At 49.0% G+C, this 20,600-nt stretch overlaps 1 protein-coding gene across 1 annotated transcript in view; it reads right to left on the reverse strand.

Moving 5' to 3' along the window:
- Positions 1-19,770, reverse strand: part of CACNA1S (calcium voltage-gated channel subunit alpha1 S) — a 63,149-nt gene extending 43,379 nt beyond the window's left edge. Inside the window, exons 1-6 of the mRNA XM_029069675.1 lie at positions 19,619-19,770; positions 18,252-18,357; positions 4,510-4,649; positions 3,657-3,799; positions 2,953-3,105; positions 199-404 (exon numbers count right to left, since the gene is read on the reverse strand). Of these exons, the coding sequence (XP_028925508.1) occupies positions 199-404; positions 2,953-3,105; positions 3,657-3,799; positions 4,510-4,649; positions 18,252-18,357; positions 19,619-19,770 (900 nt within the window). The remainder of the gene's footprint in view (positions 1-198; positions 405-2,952; positions 3,106-3,656; positions 3,800-4,509; positions 4,650-18,251; positions 18,358-19,618) is intronic.
- Positions 19,771-20,600: the final 830 nt, after the last annotated feature.

Raw genomic sequence — 20,600 nt, forward strand, 5'->3', positions numbered from 1 at the left:
TCTCCTAATAACTATCACATAATAATTCCTCTTGACTGCACATGCTCTAGTAGCTGGGACTGAGGGCCCAGAGAACTAGGGCCTTCCCCTCCCATCCCCTCCCATCCCCCATGCCACCCACACATGCCCTCCACGGTTGCTTTCTGCCTCTCTGGGATGCCCAGAGCTGTGCCGCTGATGTCTCTGGCTCAGACCTACCCAGTAGAGGACGTCAGTCCAGCTCTCCATGGTAATGCACTGGTACACGGTGAGCATGGCGAAGCCGAAGTTGTCGAAGTGGGTGATGCCATTGTTGGGACCCGGCCAGCCACCTCGGCACTCGCTGCCGTTGATGGTGCAGGGGCGGCCGTGGCCGGTGGTGGCACAGGGAGATGGCTTCTCCCCCTCCACCGTGGCGATGATATCTGGAAAGGGGCAATAGGGGTGGGAGGAGAGAGGGATAAAGGGCTTCCCCTGAGACAGTGAAGCAGCTTGGCCTAGTGGAAAGAGCAAAGGCCTGGGAGCCCGGGGACCTGGGTTCTAATCCCGGTTCTTTCACTTGCCGGCTGTGTGACATTGTCACTTAACTTCTCTGGGCCTCAGTTACCTCGTCTGTAAAATAGGGAGTAAAACTGTGAGTCCTCTGTGGACAGGGACGGCGTCTGACCTGATTACCTTGTATCTACCACAGAGCTTAGTACTGTGCCTGGCTCAAAATAAGCACTTAAATATCACACACACAAAAAAGTAACTCCGGTTACCAGGGCCAGAATTGTCATGACAACGGAGAGCTGTTAGCTTAAAGTCAGGTTTGGGGAACAGCTAGCTCTGGACTCTGATTCCCTGAACCAAAAATAGGCCCCTTGGCCCTGCCAGCAGGTCAGTGGGTCTTCCAAGTGCTTAGTACAGTGTCAACAGTCAGCACTCAATAATAAGAAGTATGGTATTTGTTAAGCCCCTACTATGTGGCAAACACTGTTCTAAGTGCTGGGATAGGTACACGATAATCAGGTCAGAAAAACCATCGATTGATTGACTGATAGATTGGAGAAGAACCTTACTTAGCTGCTGGCACCATCTGCCTTCTCCAGAAAGGCTTGCTCGGAGCGGTGGGAATAATAGTCTTCATTAACAGCATAAATAGCATTAACTAATGGCCTCATGTTAAATTTCTTGGATTATTAATTATTGTGACTGATGAGTTGGTTTGATTGTTTTTCATTTGTTAACACTGTAGTTAGTGTTACAACATTACAGGAGAAAAACTGGATAGTCAGGTGTTGGGATACAACCCAAAGCTTCTGAAATTCGAACCCGCTCTGACCAAATTACATATGGTAAGCTGCATAATTACACCCTGAATGATGGGTTGTTAAAAACCAGAAAAATTTATATCCTAATTATCTTCAGCAGATCTCCCCCTACCTCCCTGCTCACCATCTGTGAACTTGCCAGTCTGCCCTGCTGTGACTCTCAGGGAAGGCTTTGTCTCCAGCCTCCCTGACCAAACTGACCAGGGCAGCTGGCTTCATTGACCAGCCAAGCTTCAGGACTGACTCCCCCTGGGGCCTAAAGCTGCCGTGGCTTGGCCTCTCAGCTGTTCCTTTTCATCATCAGGGTAACTAACTTCTTCCCTCCTTTCTTGGAAGTCATGGCCAATGTTATTAAAAAAAAACCAAATTGCTCAGTACATTTTTCACTGATTGATTGAGTTGGCTATCCAGGCTGGAGCTGGCCAGGAGTGTCCTCAACCCCAAACACTGGGGAAAGGGAGGAAATTAGGTGCCAGGAATATTCAAAGTATTTATTGACTATACTGGCTAAACTGTAAGCTCCTTGTGGGCAGAGAACATTTCCACCAACTCTGCTATATTATTTTCCCTCAACTGCTTAGTACAGTGCTCTGCACATAGTAAGCATTCAGTAAACATTCATTCATTCAATCATATTTATTGAGTGCTTACTAGGTGCAGAGCACTAAGTGCTTGGAATGTACAATTTGGCAACAGATTGATTGATTGATTGATTGATTGATTGATTCTGATTTCCCTGTCAGTGAATATTTTTAGGTCTTCCTCCCTTATTAGAGGGTAACCTCTGGAAGCGAAGAGAATGTGTCTTGGACTCCTGTTATTCTTTCCTGAGAATAGCTGAGCACAGTGCATTGACCTGAATAAATGCTGTTACTTCCATTCTCTCTGGAACTCCTTCCCCTTTCTAACTTGCCAGATCACAGCTCTCTCCAATTTCAAAGTCCTCCAGAAAGCCCAACTCTTCCATGAGTCCCTCCCCGATTAATTTTCTCCTCCTCAAAACATCTCTTCCCAACTACCATTGCAGCACTCATGCCCTCACAGTCACCCGGAGCTCTTTTGTACATATCAATTGGCACCTAGTTAGCATTTAAGAAGTATCATAAATCATCATACTCAACTCCTTAAGCACTTATTTGTTCACCTTCCCATTTTTCATTTTCTTGTTATAAACCTGAGTCTCCTTTTCTTCCTAACTGTAGATAATTTTGTGTCTCAATCAATAGTATTTATCAAACACTAAGTCTGGGCAGAGAGCATCATACTAAGTCCTTGGGAAAGTACGGTAGAGTTGTACATGATCCTTGCTCTCAAGGAGCATTCAAACTAGAGGGGAAGGCAGACATGAAAATAAATTGCAGGTGGGAGGTAGAATGTCAGTGACATTTATTTACCATCTACTGTACAAAGAACATTGTACTAAGCATTTGGTAGAGCAGGTTAGAGTTAGTAGGTCTGATCCCCGCCTTCAAACAGCTCCTAGCCTATCTTCCCCATTAGACTGAATTTATCAAGAGCAAAGATCACATCTGTAATCTCTGTTGTACTTTTCAAAGTACTCAGTCCAGTTCTCAGTTCTCTGCTCACCCAGAGGGCATTCAATAAGTCCTAATAATGGAGTGATCTCCTACTCTTCTGTGGGGGCACTGGGGGCACCCACCTGTCCCAATAAAGTAACATGTCTTGTGCATCTTGCCCTTGAAGAGCTCCAGGCCGATGATGGCGTAGATGATGATCATAAACAGGACCAGCAGGGCGATGTGGAGGAGGGGAACCATGGCTTTAATGATGGAGTTGAGGACCACCTGCAGGCCTGCAGTCAAGGAGAGGAGGCACTCATATCCTCTCACGGGTCCCCATTCCCACCTTCTCCATCTCTCCCTCCCCTCATTCTCCCCACTCCTTCTCCCTTCCCCTCGTCCCCACCTTCCACCTCCCCATCTCTTCCCTCATCCGCATCTCCACCCACTCCTTCCTCCCTTATCCTCATCCCTTCCCTCACTGCCCTCCCTTTCCCACCCCCTGTCCCCACCCCAATCCCAGCCCATTGCTTCCCCCATCCCCTCCCTCGCTGCCAACCTCTGCCCACTACCCTCCCTTCCCTTTCCCTCCCCTGCTACCTCCCTCCTCCCCTCTTCTCCTCCCCATCCTCCCAGGTGGGTCAGGGATGGGTCAACCCCTGGCAGAGGGGAATGACACAAACACTAAACAGGACCTCTGGGCCTACCATAGCCCTCAGAGCCCTCTGGGCCCCACTCTAGAGACGGCAGGTTGGGAGACCCGGAGCAACGTGATGGGGGAGGGAGCAGAAATTGTTACTCCCACTCCCTCTCCCCGCCCCCCGCCGGGGGGGCTCCCACCCACTTGGCACCCCGGAAACCAGCCGGAGGGGTCGCAGAACGCGGAAGGCCCTCAGGGCCTTGACATCAAAGCCTGCCCCTTTGCTGCTCAAGGGCGTCGAGCTGCTCTGGATCAGGTTGATCTGCTCCAGGACCACCGTGAAGACCCTGGAGTCCAGAGAAAGGTGGGGGGAGAACGGAGATATGAGGGGATGCTGGAGGAAGGACTGAGGAGTCTGAGCCACCATCCCAGGGAAAACTGAACAGAGTTAGAGCACTGAGGGTAAGGTGGGCCCCCAGGGAGGGCTGGAAGATGGAGTAGAAGTCAGGGACTACCCTTCTGAGGGCTCGGGGTGGGAGCTGGCTGGTTGGATGCCTACCAGGAGGTTTGGCACAGCCTGGGGTTGGCTCAGTGTCTTCTTAAGAGAGTTCCCCTCAATTGGGGACCTCAATTGGGGACCTCCTCAATCGAGGGACCCCTTTAGCTGAGAAGGCTTCTTGGAGGAGAAAGGCTTTTGGTAGCATTCTGAAGGACGGAAGGAATAAATTAATTAATTCATTTGTATTTTTTTAGCACCTTTGGGAAGATCACTATATTGGGCCCTTGTTGAGCTTACAGTTCACTTAACTGGTTCAGACGCTGACCTCCGGGAGTTTACAATCTAATGACAAGGGTGAGAGATATCATATATGATATCATGATATCTCCTTTCTTCCAAATTTCTCCTCAGGGTGGTGTCCCTTTCAAACAGAGCCCCTCAGGAGCTCCAGCTAAGCCTCTCTCCACATGAGCTGGGTGTTGGGGAGGTGGATGAGGGGGGTGTGTGACCACAGGCCTCTCCCATTCCTCTCCCTGGAAGAAGAAGCACAGCCCCTACCCCAAGAAGACAATGATGAAATCCAGCACGTTCCAGCCACTGCGCAGGTAGGCTTCTGGGTGGAACAGAAACCCGTGAGCAATGATCTTTATGACAGCTTCAATGGCAAAGACAATGAGGAAGAAGTACTCCATCTTTTCCTGCGGGAAGAAAAAGGGATAGAGAGAATCCCTGAGTTTCTCTCAGATATCTTCATCCCCAGAGATCTCCAAGCATGGGAATCTGCCACCGCTCTGATTTCAGCCTCTGTCCGGAAGGAAAGACTGGGGACTAATGGGAGGACTTCAACACACCATCCTCCATTCTCCTTCAGCTGCTCAAGTTCATGGGGCTGGCCTTAAGCCTCACTTTGGAGCAGGGTTAGTGTGGTTCAGGGGAAAGAGTCCCAATTGGAGAATGAGGAGATCTGGGTTCTAATCCCTGTCCTGCTTCTGACTTGGTATGTGAGCTTTTGCGTTAGTTTCCTTATCCATTAAATTGGGTTAATGGGGAATATGGCCTAGTGGAAAGAGCATAGAAAAATGATTCAAAAAACCACTAATCTAATCCCAGTTCTGCCACTGGGCTGCTGTGTGACATCGCTGTGACTCAGTTTTCTCATCTGTAAAATGAGGATAAGATTCCGCTTTCCCTTCCTCTCTATGACTCCTAGGCAGGATAGGGACTGTGTTGTATTTGATTCTCTCATACCTGTAACCACCTTAGTGCAGGGCTCAGCCCAGAATAGCACTTAAGGTATGTAACTGAGCTAACCGAACTACACGGGGCCAGGGCTCAGCCCCCAGCCTCAAGCTGCAGCATGGCCCAAAATAGTTGGTGTCTCTTCCCCTCCCTGGGGAAGAAGCCTCCAGCCAGCCGTCTTGGCCTGAGTCTGTTGTCTATTCCCTCGCCCCCAGGCTGGGTGACTGGATTATGAGAGGATTTCAAGGACCTAGTTGCTGCCAGATGAGGTTACATTTGTCCCTCAAACCAGAAAGCTTCTCCCGCCTGCCCCCAGCTCAAAGAAGCAGCCCTGCCCATCAGAGATGGTGTGCGTATGTGTGTGTCTATGGTGTGTGGTGCACTGTATTAAGTACTTAATAATGTGGTATTTGTTAAATGCTTACTCTATGCCAAGTACTATACAAAGTCTTGTGGATGATACAACATAAGCAGAGCAGATACAAACCCTGTCCCACCTGGGGAAAGGAGAACAGATATTTTATCCCCATTTTACAGATGAGGTAACTGAGACCCAGAAAAGTTAAGTGATTTGCCCAAGGTCACACAGCAGGTGGAGCTGAGGTTAGAACCTAGATCCTTAGAACTTCCAGACCCATGTGCAGTGTGTACAATAGAGTTAGTGGACACAATTCCCCCCGTCAAGGAGTTCACAGTTTATTGTGTAAAGAGAGCACTGTACTAAGCACATGGGAGAGTACCATAGTGTGAGGAAATAGGATCCCTGCTCTTAGGGAGTTTACAGACTATGGGAGGGGCAGGTGGGGGTAGAGACAGCAGACATAAATCATTTTCAAGTAAACTGAGGAAGGGCAGAGCTACAGCAGAATAATCCAAGAGACAGGAAAGATGAAGCAGCATGGTACAAGTCAAAAAGTAATGGTATCTAATCCCAGCTCCGCCACAGGTCTTCTATGTGACCTTGGGTAAGACAATTTACTTCTCTGGGCCTCAGTTACCTCATCTTTAAAATGGGAATTGAGACGGTGAACCCCACATGGGAAAGGGACTGTGTCCAACCTAATGTGCTTATATCCACGCCGGGGCTCAATACAGTGCTTGGCACATAAAATAAATAAAATAAAATAAATCCTGGTATTTGTTAAGCACTTACTATGTGCCAAGCACTGTCCTAAGCACTGGGGTAGATACAAGGTCATCAGGTTGTCTCCCATGGGGCTCACAGTCTTCATCCCCATTTTACAGATGAGGTAACTGAGGCAAAGAGAAGTTAAGTGACCTGCCCACAGTCATACCGCTGACAAGTGGTGGAGCCAGGATTAGAACCCACGACCTCTGACTCCCAAGCCCATGCTCTTTCCACTAAGCCACGCTACTTCTCATAGTAAGTGCTTAACTAATGCCACAGTTATTATTATTATGAAGATGTTCAATAGTATTTATTGAGCGCTTACTATGTGCAGAGCACTGTACTAAGCGCTTGGAATGAACAAGTCGGCAACAGATAGAGACAGTCCCTGCCGTTTGACGGGCTTACGGTCTAATCGGGGGAGACGGGCAGACGAGAACGATGGCAATAAATAGAGTCAGGGGAAGAACAAGGGGAAGGGGAAGATGTGAATAAGGAGTAGGGAGTTCAGAGCGGTGGGCACAAAGGGCTCTGAGGACTGGAAAGAATTGAGCCGATGCCTTGGCAGACGGTCACTGCCACATCCACAGCCTCCTCCACTCAGACCGGCCATCCTTGGTGGATGCTGACTCCCCGGGGTCTGTGGCCCCTGAGGCCAAAGAGACACTTGCCTTCATTGTGGGCTTCTTGGTTCCAGTTCCTTGTGGCCCAGAAGCCCAGAGATGGATGGGGCGAGTGGGTCTGACTAGCCAGCCAGGGAATTGGAGCGTCCGAGGGCGGGGGGTAGTGGAGGATGCAGCTATTTCTCTCACTAGGCAGCTTTCCTGGGCCTAAAGCCTCATTATCTCTTAGAGGTTTTTGTGTACATGTGTGTGAGATATTTGTTAAGTGCTTATTATGCACCAGACACTGTTCTAAGTACAGCTCTGGGGTAGATACAAGCTAATCAGGTTGGACACAGTCCATGTCCCACAAGGGGCTCACAGTCTTAATTCCCATTTTACAGATGAGGTACTGAGGCACAGGGAAGTCAAATGACTTCCCCGAGGTCACACAGCAGACACGTGGTGGAGCTGGGATTAGAACCCATGTCCTTCTGACTCCCAGGCCCAATCTCTATCCACTAGGCCATGCTGTTTCTCTGTTTAACCACTTCAATGCTCTCCCTTCGCTGGGTGCTCTTCCCTTCACTGATGCTTCAGCCTTCACATATAGCAAGGGATGTTGGGGGAGACCACTCCTGGTAGCCTAGGAGGTAGGGTGCTGGACTGCTGGCCTCCTGCCATTGGCATGTTGTTCTGCCACTGACCTTCTCTGTGATTTTGGGCAAGTCACTTCATCTCTCTGTGCCTCCATTTCCCTATCTGTACAATGACAGTAAGATAATAATGATGATAATAGTATTATTATGGTATTTGTTAAGTGCTTACTATATATCAAGCATTACTCAAACACTAAGGTAGCTACCAGATAATCAGATTGGACACAATCCACAGCGTAACAGGGAGGGAGAACAGGTACTGAGTCCCCTGCCTGAGGAAACTGAGGCACAGAGTCAAATGACTTGCCCAAGGTCACACAGCAGGCCACTGGCAGAGCTGGGATTAGAACCTAGTCCTCTGACACCTGAGCCTATGCTCTTTCCACTAGGCCACACAGCTCCATTATTTGTGATATAAGCTAAGAGCTTTTTATGTGAAAAACACTGTATCTTCATTCATTCATTCAATCATATTTATTGAGCACTTACTGTGTGCAGAGCACTGTCCTAAACTCTTGGAAGAGTACGGTACACCGATAAACAGTCACATTCCCTGCCCACAACGAGCTTACAGTCTAGAGACAACGAGCTGAGCACTGTACTAAGTGCTGGAGTAGATACAAGGTATCTGGTGCCTACACCTATCAGTTAGTGAGCCCCTTGTAGGAGAGAGACCATGTTTGATTTGGTTATCTTGTACCTACCCAAGCTCTTAGCATGGTGTCTGACACTGTAGGTTGTGGGCAGGGATCGTGTTGTATTGCAGTCTCCCAAGCGCTTGGTACAGTGCTCTGCATACGGTAAGTGCTCAATAAATATGATTGATTGATTATCACAATTAAATACCATACTTATCAGTAAAAGTCCCAGAGCTAGGAGAGACCTGCCTCCAGTCCTTCAGACACCAAGCGCAAACCTTCCAAGCACAAGCATAAACCTCCCAAGATGGCAATGGGAGCATTCTTCTTCCTTATGCCCAGTTTAACTCTCCCGCTCTCTCTCTCTCCCCTTGGGGAGCAGGCTGTTGCCCCTGAATGGGGGAGGGTGTGGGGAGGAGGGAGACCATGGGTCTGAGGGTTACGGGAGTATTTCAGGGGTCAGCATCACCACCATCCAGATCTGGAAAATTACCCTCCACTGTGAGTGAAGATGACAGATATATTTAAGCCCCTTGAACCTTCACCCAAATCTCAGACCAATACTCCTCCTCCTCCACCCCACTCCACCCATCCCTGGGGACTCCAAGCCCCCTTATGGCTCAGCTGGTGAGACCTGTCCAGAAATTACTTGGATCCAATAAGGGGGCAGGTTGGACCCTGCTGGTGACCCCATGAAAGTTGACAGGGAGAGTAGGGATTGAGCCTGAGGAAAGTGAAAGGCTGTGGGGAGGGGAGGCAGGAGGATGTCGCAGAGTGGCAAAGAGAAGAGGAGCAATATAATGATAATTATTATAAGTATTTATTAAGTGCTTTCTATATGTTAAGTGCTGGAGCAGATACAGTACAGTCAGATAGGACCCAATCCCTGCCCTACATGGGGCTCACAGTGAACAGGGAGGGAGAACAGGTATTGAATCTTCATTTTACCTTAAGGAAACAGAGGCACAGATATATTAAGTGAATGGTTCATTATCACACAGCAGTTTTGTGGCACTCTCGGTCCGCTGCTTTTTCCACTAGTCATTTAACTTCTGTGTGCCTCAGTTATCTTATCTACAAAATTGAGATTAAGTATCTTTTCTTCCTCCCATCTAGACAGTGAGCCCATATCATTATTATAATAATAATAATGTTGGCATTTGTTAAGCGCTTACTATGTACAGAGCACTGTTCTAAGCACTGGGGTAGATACAGGGTAATCAGGTTGTCCCACGTGAGGCTCACAGTTAATCCCCATTTTACAGATGAAGTAACTGAGGCACAGAGAAGTTAAGTGACTTGCCCACAGTCACACAGCTGACAAGTGGCAGAGCTGGGCTTCGAACCCATGACCTCTGACTCCCAAGCCCAAGTTCTTTCCACTGAGCCACCCTGCTTCTCTATGTTGGTATTATGTTGGTATTTGCTAAGTGCTTACAATGTGTCAAGCACTGTTCTAAGCACTGGACAGAGGCTGTGTCCAACCTGGCTATCTTGTACCTACCCTAGTGCTTAGTATAGTGCTTGGTACATAGTGTTTAATGAATACTATTGTTGTTATTATTATTGTTATTTTTCCTATTAGACCATGTTGAGAGAGCCCTGCAAAGTCCAAGATGGATGGGGAACTGAGCCATCATCATCATCAATCAGTTAGTGGTTATTTATTGAGTACTTTCTGTATGCAGAGCACTGATAATAATAATAATGATGATATTATTTGTTAAGCGCTTACTATGTGCCAAGCACTGTTCTAAGCACTGGGGGAGACAGAAGGTAATCAGGTTGTCCCACATGGGGCTCACAGTCTTAATACCCATTTTACAGATGAGGTAACTGAGGCACAGAGAAGTTAAGTGACTTGCCCCAAGTTAGCTGACAAGTGGCGGAGGCAGGATGAGAACCTATGACCCCTGACTCTCAAATCTGTGCTCTTTCCTCTAAGCCAAGCTGTTTCTCTGTACCGTACTAAGCACCATACTAAGCCACTCTGTACCTTCCCTCCTCCCCGAACAACCCAGAAGCTTCAGCTGTTCAGCCTGTCAGTGAGGTCGGGGGATCCCAGGAGATGCAGCTGTCCTCCTTGTCAGTGGGGTTGAGGGGTACCAAGAGCTTCATTCATTCAATTCATTCATTCAACTGTATTGATTGAGTGCTTACTGCGTGCAAAGCACTGTACTAAGCGCTTGGGAGAGTACAGTATAACAATAAACAGACACATTTCCTGCCCACAAGTTTACAGTCTAGAAGGGGAGACAGATATTAATATAAATAAATTACAGATATGTACATAAGTGCTGTGGGCTGCTGTCCGTCTGTCAGGGGGGTTGGAGATTGGACTGGTCCTGGGAGACCTGGGAAGATCCTGTGTTCATAAACCCCCCGAGTAATGCAGAATCCCCAGGTACTGACACTCCTGCTGCCCCCTGCCCCAACCCCAGGCCAGTGTCAAGAACTTCCGCATCGCTCTGGAGCCTGGGCCAGGGGTCCCGGGGAAGGATCGACCCTCTTCAATCCCACCCCTCCTCAACCCACAGAGGCTTGGCTGTATCGAAATCCTCTGCTCCTTCTCCTGTCACCTTTCCCCGGGGAGGGAAGTAGCAGCTGGAGTGGTGGAGGTGGGGAGGACTGGGAGATCAGGGCCCTAGTTTCTAATTCCCACTCTGCTACTGGTCTCCTGGGGGGCCTTGGGCAAGTCACTTCACTTCCCGACATGGTTTCCTCAGTAGATTGGAGGAAAGTATCTCAGATCTCCCTGCTTTCTTAGATGGTGAGTTGTGTGTGGGACCAGGGCTAGTCCTCATTTAATGATTCCATTATCTCCAACATCACTCAGCCCAGTGCTTGATTTATGGAAAGCACTTAGTAAATACCGTTGTTATTCCTAACAGTTCCTCTCTGGTGGCACGGAGGCCAGCTCCCTTGCTTGGAGCATAATGTTGGAGTCCAAACGTTGGGGCAGGGGTTTGAGTGGGTTGCAGCATGGCCTAGTGGCTACAGCAGTGATCTGGGAGTCAGAAGGACATGGGTTCTAATCCTGGCCCTGCCATTTGTCTGCTGTGTGACCTTGGGAAAGTCACTTCACTTCTCTGGACCTCAGTTCCCTCATCTGTAAAATGGGGATTAAAATTGTGAGCCCCATGTGGGACGGTGCTGTGTCCAGCCCAATTTTTCTGTATCCTTCCCAGTGCTTAGTAGAGTGCCTAGCACAAATACCACAATTATTATGATTATTATTATTAGTGGGGCAGTTGGGGGTGTGGGGGCACCCCTGGAGGGAGAGGCCTGGGCCTACGGCTGGGTGTGGAAGCTGCACATTCTTCTGCACCCTATAAAAAAACCCTGAGCCTTTCAGCATATGACCAAGATGCCAGCACACATGCTTCGTCCATGTTAGGGGCTTCGAGCTGCAACCTTATCTGTGGGGAGTGGAGGCAGAGGCTGGGGGAGGGGTAGGAGGGCAAAACGGAGCAGTGTCTACCAATGGTGGGGTCGCCAACAAGGGGAGTGGCAGAGGGAGGAGCAGATTATGCAGGGACACACCCCAGAAAGCCCCTTCAAGAGCCACTGTCTCTTTACAGTTCCCTCCACCCATCAATGAGGGGGGGCAATGAGGGGGACACCAACATATCAGGATGAAAGAGCAGATAATAATAAATGATGGAATAATGGAAGCAGCATGGCCTAGTGGAAAGAGCGTGTCTGCAGTGTCAGTGGATCTGGATTCTAATTTCAGCTCTGCCATTTGGTTGATGTGACCTTGGTCAAGTCACTTAACTTCTCTGTGCCTCAGTTCCCTCATCTGTAAAATGGAGATTCAATGCCTGTTCTCCCTCCTATTTAGACCATGAGCCCCATATGGGAGAGGGACTGTGTCTGTCCTGATTATTGTGTATCTACCTCAGTGCTTAATACATAGTAAATGCTTAACAAATACCATTATCATTATTAACACTCTCATACCCTCCCAAGTGCATAGTACAGAGTACCATGCTCTATATAAGCACTCAGTAAATATCATTGATTGATTAAAATAAAATGGAGCTGTGTGGGAAGGTTAGGTTTGTCTGATCTGGGGGTAGGGGGATGAACAAAATAACACCTGGAAGGCATTCCAGTCAAAACAATAATCCTCCCTTCTGAGGATCTCAAGGCTACCCACTCATTCATTCGTGGTAACCTATATGCAGAACTGTACACTGATAAACAGCAGTCTGGGGAACAAAGTGGATTTTTTTTTCCCAAAGCTATTTTTTTCAGGTGCCCCAGAAAATCTCTGCCATTTGTCTGCTGTGTGACCTTGGGCAAATCACTTAACCTCTCTGTGTCTGAGTTACCTCATCTGTAAAAATGGGGAATAAGACTGAACCGCATGTGGGACAGGGACTGTGTCCAACCTGATTAGTTTGTACCTACCCCAATGTTTAATACAGTGCCCGGCACATAGTCAGTGCTTAGTAAATACCATAAAAAAAAAGCAGGTGGTTGAACTGTTTTCTTTCCTGACAATCTCAGGCCTGGGCCCTAAAGCTGACCAGGGGTTACCTCACCTCAAATCTGCTGCTCCAGTTGGCCTCTAGCATCTCTGGTCAGTCATCACCAAGCAGGCTCTGACTTTGGGAAGACTTCAGTTTTAAAAACCAGCCAAGTGAAGTGAAGGGGCCTGGCACAGCGAGGGACCCCAGGGGTGGTCTCAGAGGAGCAGCCCACCAGAAGAGCGGCTGCCAAAAAGCCAAACACTGGGTGAACTGGAGAAATGAACCCCTGAACCAATTAATCAATCAGTGGTACCTACTGAGTGCTTACTGTACATGGAGGGTGGCTCAGTGGAAAGAGCCCGGGCTTGGGAGTCGGAGGTCATGGATTCTCATCCCGGCTCCGTCATTTATCAGCTGTGTGACTCTGGGCAAGTCACTTAACTTCTCTGTGCCTCAGTTACCTCATTTGTAAAATGGGGATTAAGACTGTGAGCCCCATGTGGGACAATCTGATTACCTTGTATCTACCCTGTGCTCAGAACAGTACTTGGCACATAGTAAGTGCTTAACAGATACCATCATCATCATCATCACAGAGCTTTGAACCCCCTAACTGGGTCATGGGCTGAAAACCACTGAGGATAGGCTTCCATTCCCTGAGGTGATTCTTCTGAATGTCCAGGTGGAACACTTTGACTAGACCTCTTCACTGCCCTTAGCCCAACCTCCTCATGATGTCATCAATCCCAACCCCAGGGCAAGCCCCACCTGTGGAAGCTCTCTCCTGCAGCCTGGAATCATGGGAATTGGCCCAGTCCACTGACGGGATTAGTTTGATCCTGCTGGGAATCTGACCTAAAGGATGCTAAGGATGACATTATCTCCAGCACCAACCCAGAGATTTCTCAAGGATTAGCATTAAATCTGAGGCTTGGTAATTTGACATTTTTACCCAATATGCTAAAGATATCTCCATGGTAATGGTGATATCACATCAGCCGTTCCATAACAGCCAATTTAGTCACATGAGGTGGTATTACCATGGCATCATGAATCACTAGGCTTTACACCCAGAAAGTGGGGTGGAAGGAGTTTCCAAAGCCAGGATCCTCAGGACCCTAATACCCTATTCCTGACTCTCTTCATCTTCTGCCCCACTAGACTGTAAGCTTCCTGAGGGCAGGGATTTTTTCTACCAACTCCTGTAGGCTCCCACTTGCTGAGTAAGAGAAGCAACATGGTGCAGTGGATAGAGTACAGGCTTGGGAGTCAGAAGGTCACAGGTTCTAATCCTGACTCTGCCATTTGTCTACTGTGTGACCTTGGACAAGTGACTTAGCTTCTCTGTGCCTCAGTTACCTCATGTGTAAAGTGGGGCTGAAGACTGTGAGCACCACATGGGATAGGGACTGTGTTCAACCCTATTTACTTGAATCTAACCCAGTACTATGTGCCTGGCACATAGTAAGTGCTTAGCAAATACCAGAATTTTTTTTTAATTTTACTTAGTACAGTGCTCTGCACACTGTAACCGTAGATTAATACCATTGATTGATTGATTGGATTTAGGATAAAAGCTCTGGAGGTTCAAATCTTCATGATTGTGCCCTTCTCCCCCAACTCACTGGCTCTCACAAACAGGACTGATGGATCCAGACCCAGACTGAAGACCATATATCTCCTGGGGGGCGGCGTGTCAGAGGGAGAGGCCGATAAGGAGTAATCTTCCATGGCTGAGTCCAGTGCTCTGCATCTCATCCCACTCCACTGGAGCCTATGGGGGTCAGTCAGTCATCAGGTCAGCCCCGAGTGGGGCAGGGACTGTGTCAAACCTGAATGTCTTGTATCTCCTCCAGTGCTTAGTACAGTGCCTGGCATATAGTAAATGCTTAAAAAGTACTATTAAAAAACAAATCAATCAGAGGTCTTCAGAGAGCACTTACTGTGTGTAGAGCACTATTCTAAGCCCTTTGGAGAGTACAGAACATCAAAGTTGGTAGACATCTTCCCTGCCCACAATGACTTTACAGTCTAGAAGGGTGGAACCTTTATGGGATGTTCCCAAGTGCACATTTCAATAATTATAATTGTGATATTTGTTAAGCACTTAAGCACTTGGCACATAGTATTTAATAAATACATTTTATTACTATTATTACTGTTATCATTAACAAAAATAATAGTAATCTAATCCAAGTCTTTTCAACCAGGAGCACTAATTCACTAGCAGTATTCCCAGCATCCCATGCCTCATTCAGACAAGCCCCTTAATGTAACCACGGTAGAGTTTGCTACCTAAGGAAGGATTACAGAAATCTATTTATCTGACTTGCCCATAGATGACTAATGAATCTACTTACAGGGAAGGGCTAGGGGTGGTTTACTAATAAAATATGCTCTGCTTCTGAAAACGATGTTTTAGCCTCCTTTCTGGGTCAGACAACTGTTTGTCCCTCCCATTAGAGGTCCCTGACAGGGCAGGCTGGGGATAGATGCCACTCTAACCTCTCTGCACAAAATGAGAATAAGGCTTAGTTTGCTATCAGCCTTCAGACAGGCCTGCAGCTACCTCGTTCCAGAGAGTTGAATGTCTTTTCTATTCCTGGAGATCTTCAGAGAAGGAGAGCTTCATTACCTCCCCGAGTCACTTGTTCCTGTATAATGTAATCCTTTAGCAGCAAAATTCTTAGTATAGTTTCAATCCTTCTTGCTGCCATTTAAGTCCAGCACTGTGATGTAGTGGATAGAGCATGGGCCTGGAAGTCATGGGGACCTGGGTTCTAATCCCTGCTGTGTGACCTTGGCCAAGTCACTTCACCTCACTGGACCTGTTTCCTTGACTGTAAAATGGAGCTTCAATACCTGTTCTCCCTCCTACTTAGATTGTGAGCCCCACTAGGGTCAGGAACTCCATCTGACCTGATTAACTTGTATCTACCCTAGCACTTAGAACAGTGCTTGATGCATAGTAAACACTTATGGGCAGGGAACGTATCTATCAACTATTCTACTGTTCTCTCCCAAGTGCTTATTACAGTGCTCTGCACACATTAAGTGTTCATAAATACCACTGGTTGATTAACAAATACCATAATCATCATTTCCTCTCATTCTGATCTGAGCTGGTCTCCACATAGTAACCCTATATAACCTGGAGGACCTTTCCCTGATTCCCTCTCATCCCCAATTTTCCAGCCTTCTCTCCTCTTTTCCAGGCTGCGAAGAACTAAATCTCAGTCAAAGACGTCTTCTCATTGGAATGACTAGGCCACGGATTTTCTTACTTCAGGAAAATGGGCCAGTTGCCAGTATTGCTATCAGTGTTCCCTGATCTGCCTGGGGCCTCCCACCGCTGGGGCACCCTAGCAGCTGGTGAGTGATTTCTGCCCTCTCTAGGGACCATAGGGTACCAGGAGACTCTTTGCCCCAGTTCATCAGTGGGGGAAGAGCCACTTGTCCAGCCAGCTAGGTGAGGTGCCGAATCTGGCTGGAGGGGGACAGGAGGAGGTGGCAGTGCCAAGGGATTCTGGGAAAAATCCCCGAGGAGCAACTTTGGTCTGGTCCAAATTCTGTGCTCTTTCCACAAGGCCCCACTGTGAAATCTTGAAAATTGCAGCAGGCAGGATTAGGGAAGATAGCAGTGGATGTTCGTTCTGGGGCGAAGGCCCAGAGTTGGCACCAATCACACTCACTGCACCATAAACTCACTGTACAGGAAGCATTTTGCAATGTGCTGCATCCCTGCTTGCAAAAAGATCCCTGGCCAGGGAGTCAGAGGTCCTGGGTTCTAATTAGGCTACATCGCTTGCCTGCAGGGTCTTTGAGCAAGTCACTTCACTTCTCTGGACCTCAGTTTCCTTAACTGTAAAATGGGGATTTAGTACTTGGTCTTATTCTCCCTTAGGCTATAAGCTCCATGTGTGACCCAAGGATTGTTTCTGATCTAATGTGTAACTACCCTAACACCTAGTACAGTGCTTGACACATATGTGTCTGTTTATTGTTATATTGTACTATCTGAAGAACTTAGTACAGTGCTTTGCACATGGTAAGCATTCAATAAATATGATTGAATGATTGAATGAAGGAATACAATTCACAATTCCTGACATTATTATTATTACTCACCTGTTGTCCCCTGTACTTCAGGAGGAACAGGATTGGCAGGAGCAGGGCAGAGCAGGGCAGTGGTACTGGCCAAACTGCCCTCAATAGAATCAATTTCTCTGGGCAGGTCATATTTCAACTGTAAGTTTCCAGAAGGCAGGGACCTGCCTTGGCCTTCTACTGTATACCCTCCAAGCCCAGGCCGGTGCTCAATAAACCCAGTCATGGTTGGCGTCAACACAAGACCTTGTGGAATGAGTGTGTGCAGACCTCACACCAACACTCCCCTATCCCCTGCCTACTGCTCCTTCCCTCACCCCCTACCAGCCCACCAGCAGCTTGGCCAGGAAAAGGCCTGGGGAGCAGATGTTTGTGTCCTGAACCCTTCCTGAGAAGTGTAAATGACAGACCCCAAAGCATGGGGTGTCTGAGAATGCCCATCCATTCCCACTGCATGGGATCCATCCATTGATGTTCCAATATGCCAGATCCCCACCTGTTTAGGATCACCATGTCCAGGGAGGGTGATCAAGAAGCAGCATGGCCTAGTTGTTAAACCATGAACCTGAGAGACAGAAGGAACTGGCTTCTAGTCTCAGCTCCACCACTTGTCTGCTGCAGGACCTTGGTGAGGTCATTTACTTCTCTGTGCCTCAGTTACCTCATCTGTAAAATTGGGATTAAGACTGTAAGCCCCACAAGGGACAGGGAAATAAGTAGCCCAGACTCTGGCCCCATAGGATGGAATTTTGCCCTGAAAGGAGCAAGTGTATCCTGTATAGATGAACCAGGGATGCTGCACAGGCAGGGAAGGAAGGAAGGACCCAACTAGCTCCCCAAGGGGGGCTGAAAGCAGAGAGGGAGGACTCTAAACAGTTGGCAGGTAGGAGGGAGAAAGTGAGTGGGGTGAGAGAGAGAGAGCGAGAGGGGGAGAGAGGGAGAGGAGAAAAGAGGGGAAGAGAGGGGAAGAGCAGGACAGGGAAAGAGGAGGAAAAGAAGGGGGTAGAGAGGGAAAGGGGGAGAGGGGAAAAAAGGGAGGGAGAAGGGGGATGTGTCTGTTTATTGTTATATCATACCCTCCCAAGTGCTTAGTACAGTGGTTTACACACAGTAAGTGCTCAATAAATATGATTGAATGAATGAATGGAGTGGGGAAGAGGGGGTGGGAAAGAGAGGGAGCAGGGAAGAGAAGGAGCTGGGGAGAGAAAGAGGGAGGAAGGGAAAGAGGTAGAGCAGAGGAAAGGGGGAAGGAGGAAGAGAAGGAGTGGGGGAGAGGAAGAGGGATGGTGTAGGAGAGAGGGAGTGAGGGAGCAGAGGAGGGGCAGAGGGAGGGAAGAAGAGAGGGAGGGAGTGGGGGAAGGAGGGAGGGAGAGGGGGAGGAAGGTGGGGAAGAGGAAAAAGGAAGTGAATGTGGAGGAAGGGAGGGAGGGAAGAGAAACCTTTCTTACCAGGCCCATATTGGTAGTGTTGTTGTCATCCTCAGGCATAGGCAGGTACACTGCCAGAGCCACACAGTTGGCAAAGATGGTGAGCAGGATGATGATTTCAAAGGGTCTGAAGGAGAGCATTAAGGAGATGTCCAGCTGGAGGGTCTGCCAAACTTAGGGTCTCTCTGGAGCTAAGGGTCCCCCACCCTTACTTGGCCCCCTGTCAGAGAGGGTGCGGGGTGGTGAGGGTGGCCAACTCAGTTCTGCTTTAAGTAGCACAGACTTGGCCAGAGCAGGGAAAGCCTCAGCTTGGACTAAGTCCCCAGACCGGGTTTGGGAATTAGGTGAGCCAGAAAATGTTTACAGGAAAGGACAATCTTGTCTTTGCCTGGAGACCTCGCAGAGAGGAGAGGAAAAGAGAGGGTTGGAGAGGGAAGGATAGGAGAGGGAGGGGAAGGGAAGGAAGAGGAGTCTGTAAACTCCTCCTTATAAACTTTAAGTTCGTTGTGGGCGCAGATCATGTCTACCGATTGTATTGTACTCTCCCAAGCGCTTAGTTCAGTGCTCTGCACACCATAAGCATTCAGTGGATACTAATAACTGATTGATGGGAAGATAGAAATGGGGGATGCAAAGAGGAGCACGCAGACACCTATATGTATATATGATACAAAGAGACAGAGAGGCAGAGAAGGAAGTAGTCATGCTCACAAACACACTAATGCAAAGGGACAGAGAGGGAGAGGCAGTAGCACACACAAACACACACACACTGATACAAAGAGACAGGTGGAGGCAGACACAGACACACACACTGATGATAGAGGGACAGAGAGGCAGAGGCAGCCACACATTTGTGCACACATGCACATGAAGGGAGAGTAAACCTCAGAGGAGAAGGGAAGGGAAGCTGAGCGAGCAAACCAGGAGACAGACAGGGGGCCGGGGAGAGGAAGTCAGGGAGGGTAGGGAGATTTGATCTTGGCTGCAATGGCAGCAGCTGCGGGCGGGCAACAGGCCCAATGACCAGTCCAGGGTATTTGGAGCAGCTCTTCCATTTCACTGCTCGCCGGCCTCCCTTTTCTGGTCCCCTTTTCCCCGTCCCTTCTCTATCTCTATGGGCTCTAGCAGCTTGGACCCAGTCTTCCCAAGTCCTCCAGGCCTTGGCTGGCCGGTGGGCAACCCCTTCATCTCTGGCCCTTGCTCTTCCAAGGCTGGACGTTCTGGAGAGTGGTTGTTCGGGTGCTTGGTCTCCTTGCTCGCCCAACTCTGCCCCAGGACCTCAATGCCCAGGCCCGGCTCCCTCCCACCTAGACTTTACCTCCTTTTCCCTCCCCAACCCCTCTGGCCCTTCCAGCCCCACTGTCCCACTCTGGGAGAAAGGATACTTCCATTCCACGATGCTGATACAGGCCTTCCTCAGGGGGTTCTGCAGGGTGAAGCAGAACAGGGCCCGGGCCGGGTGGGGCGGTGTGATCGGCACCACCTTCTTGGGCTGCTTCTTCCTCTGACTGTCGTCCTGGGGGGTGGTGGGCTCCATGCTTTCCGATGGGACGGGCCCTGTGCCGGGCTTCAATTCTGCAGCCTCTGCCCCGGTCCCGGACGTAACAGGGCCCGGTCCCTCAGAGCTCCGCTGAACCAGCGGAGTGCACCGAACCAGTGGAGCCCACGGTAGGAGGTGGGGAGGGGAGGAAGAGAGGGCAAGCGGGCTCCCAGATCCACCCTGCAGGAGTGTAAAATTAGCCCCGCTCGGCTGCCGGCCCGCCGGCCCGGCCCCCTTGGTCCCGTCACAGGTCCTGAGAAGACCCGGCAGCTGCTGCTCTTTTTCTTCCCTGGGCTGGGGGAAGGGGGTTGGGGATAGAGGACGCCCAGACTCTCTGTTCCCGTGTAGGGGTGGGGAGAGGGCATGGGGGTGACTAATGGCCCCCACCACAATCAGGGGAACAGCTTATCTTGGATAGAGCACAGGCCTGGCAGTAATTAGGACTTGGGTTCTAATCCTAGCTCTGCCACTTGTCTGCTGTGTGACCTTGGCAAGTCACTTTACTTTTCTGTGTCTCAGATACTGCATCTGTCAAATGGGGATTAAGACTGTGAGCCCCATGTGGGACAGAGACTATGTCTGACTTGATTACCTTTTATCTACTCCAGTGCTTAGAAAGTGCTTGGCACACAGTAAGTGCTTAACAATTACCACAATTCTTCTTCTTCTTCTTCTTATTCACCCCTTGTGAGAGGGAGGGAGGTTTGGGGACAACCTATTGGCATCCCAGAGCAGATCAGGCAAGGGCATGGAATCTCTCCTCCAGCCACAAGGACTTGGTTCGAGGAAGAAGTAACTGGACCAGCCAAGTCACCTGGCCGGGGTGG

Source organism: Ornithorhynchus anatinus, chromosome 7 (assembly GCF_004115215.2).
Source record: "Ornithorhynchus anatinus isolate Pmale09 chromosome 7, mOrnAna1.pri.v4, whole genome shotgun sequence".
In the NCBI taxonomy this organism is placed as follows: Eukaryota; Metazoa; Chordata; class Mammalia; order Monotremata; family Ornithorhynchidae; genus Ornithorhynchus; species Ornithorhynchus anatinus.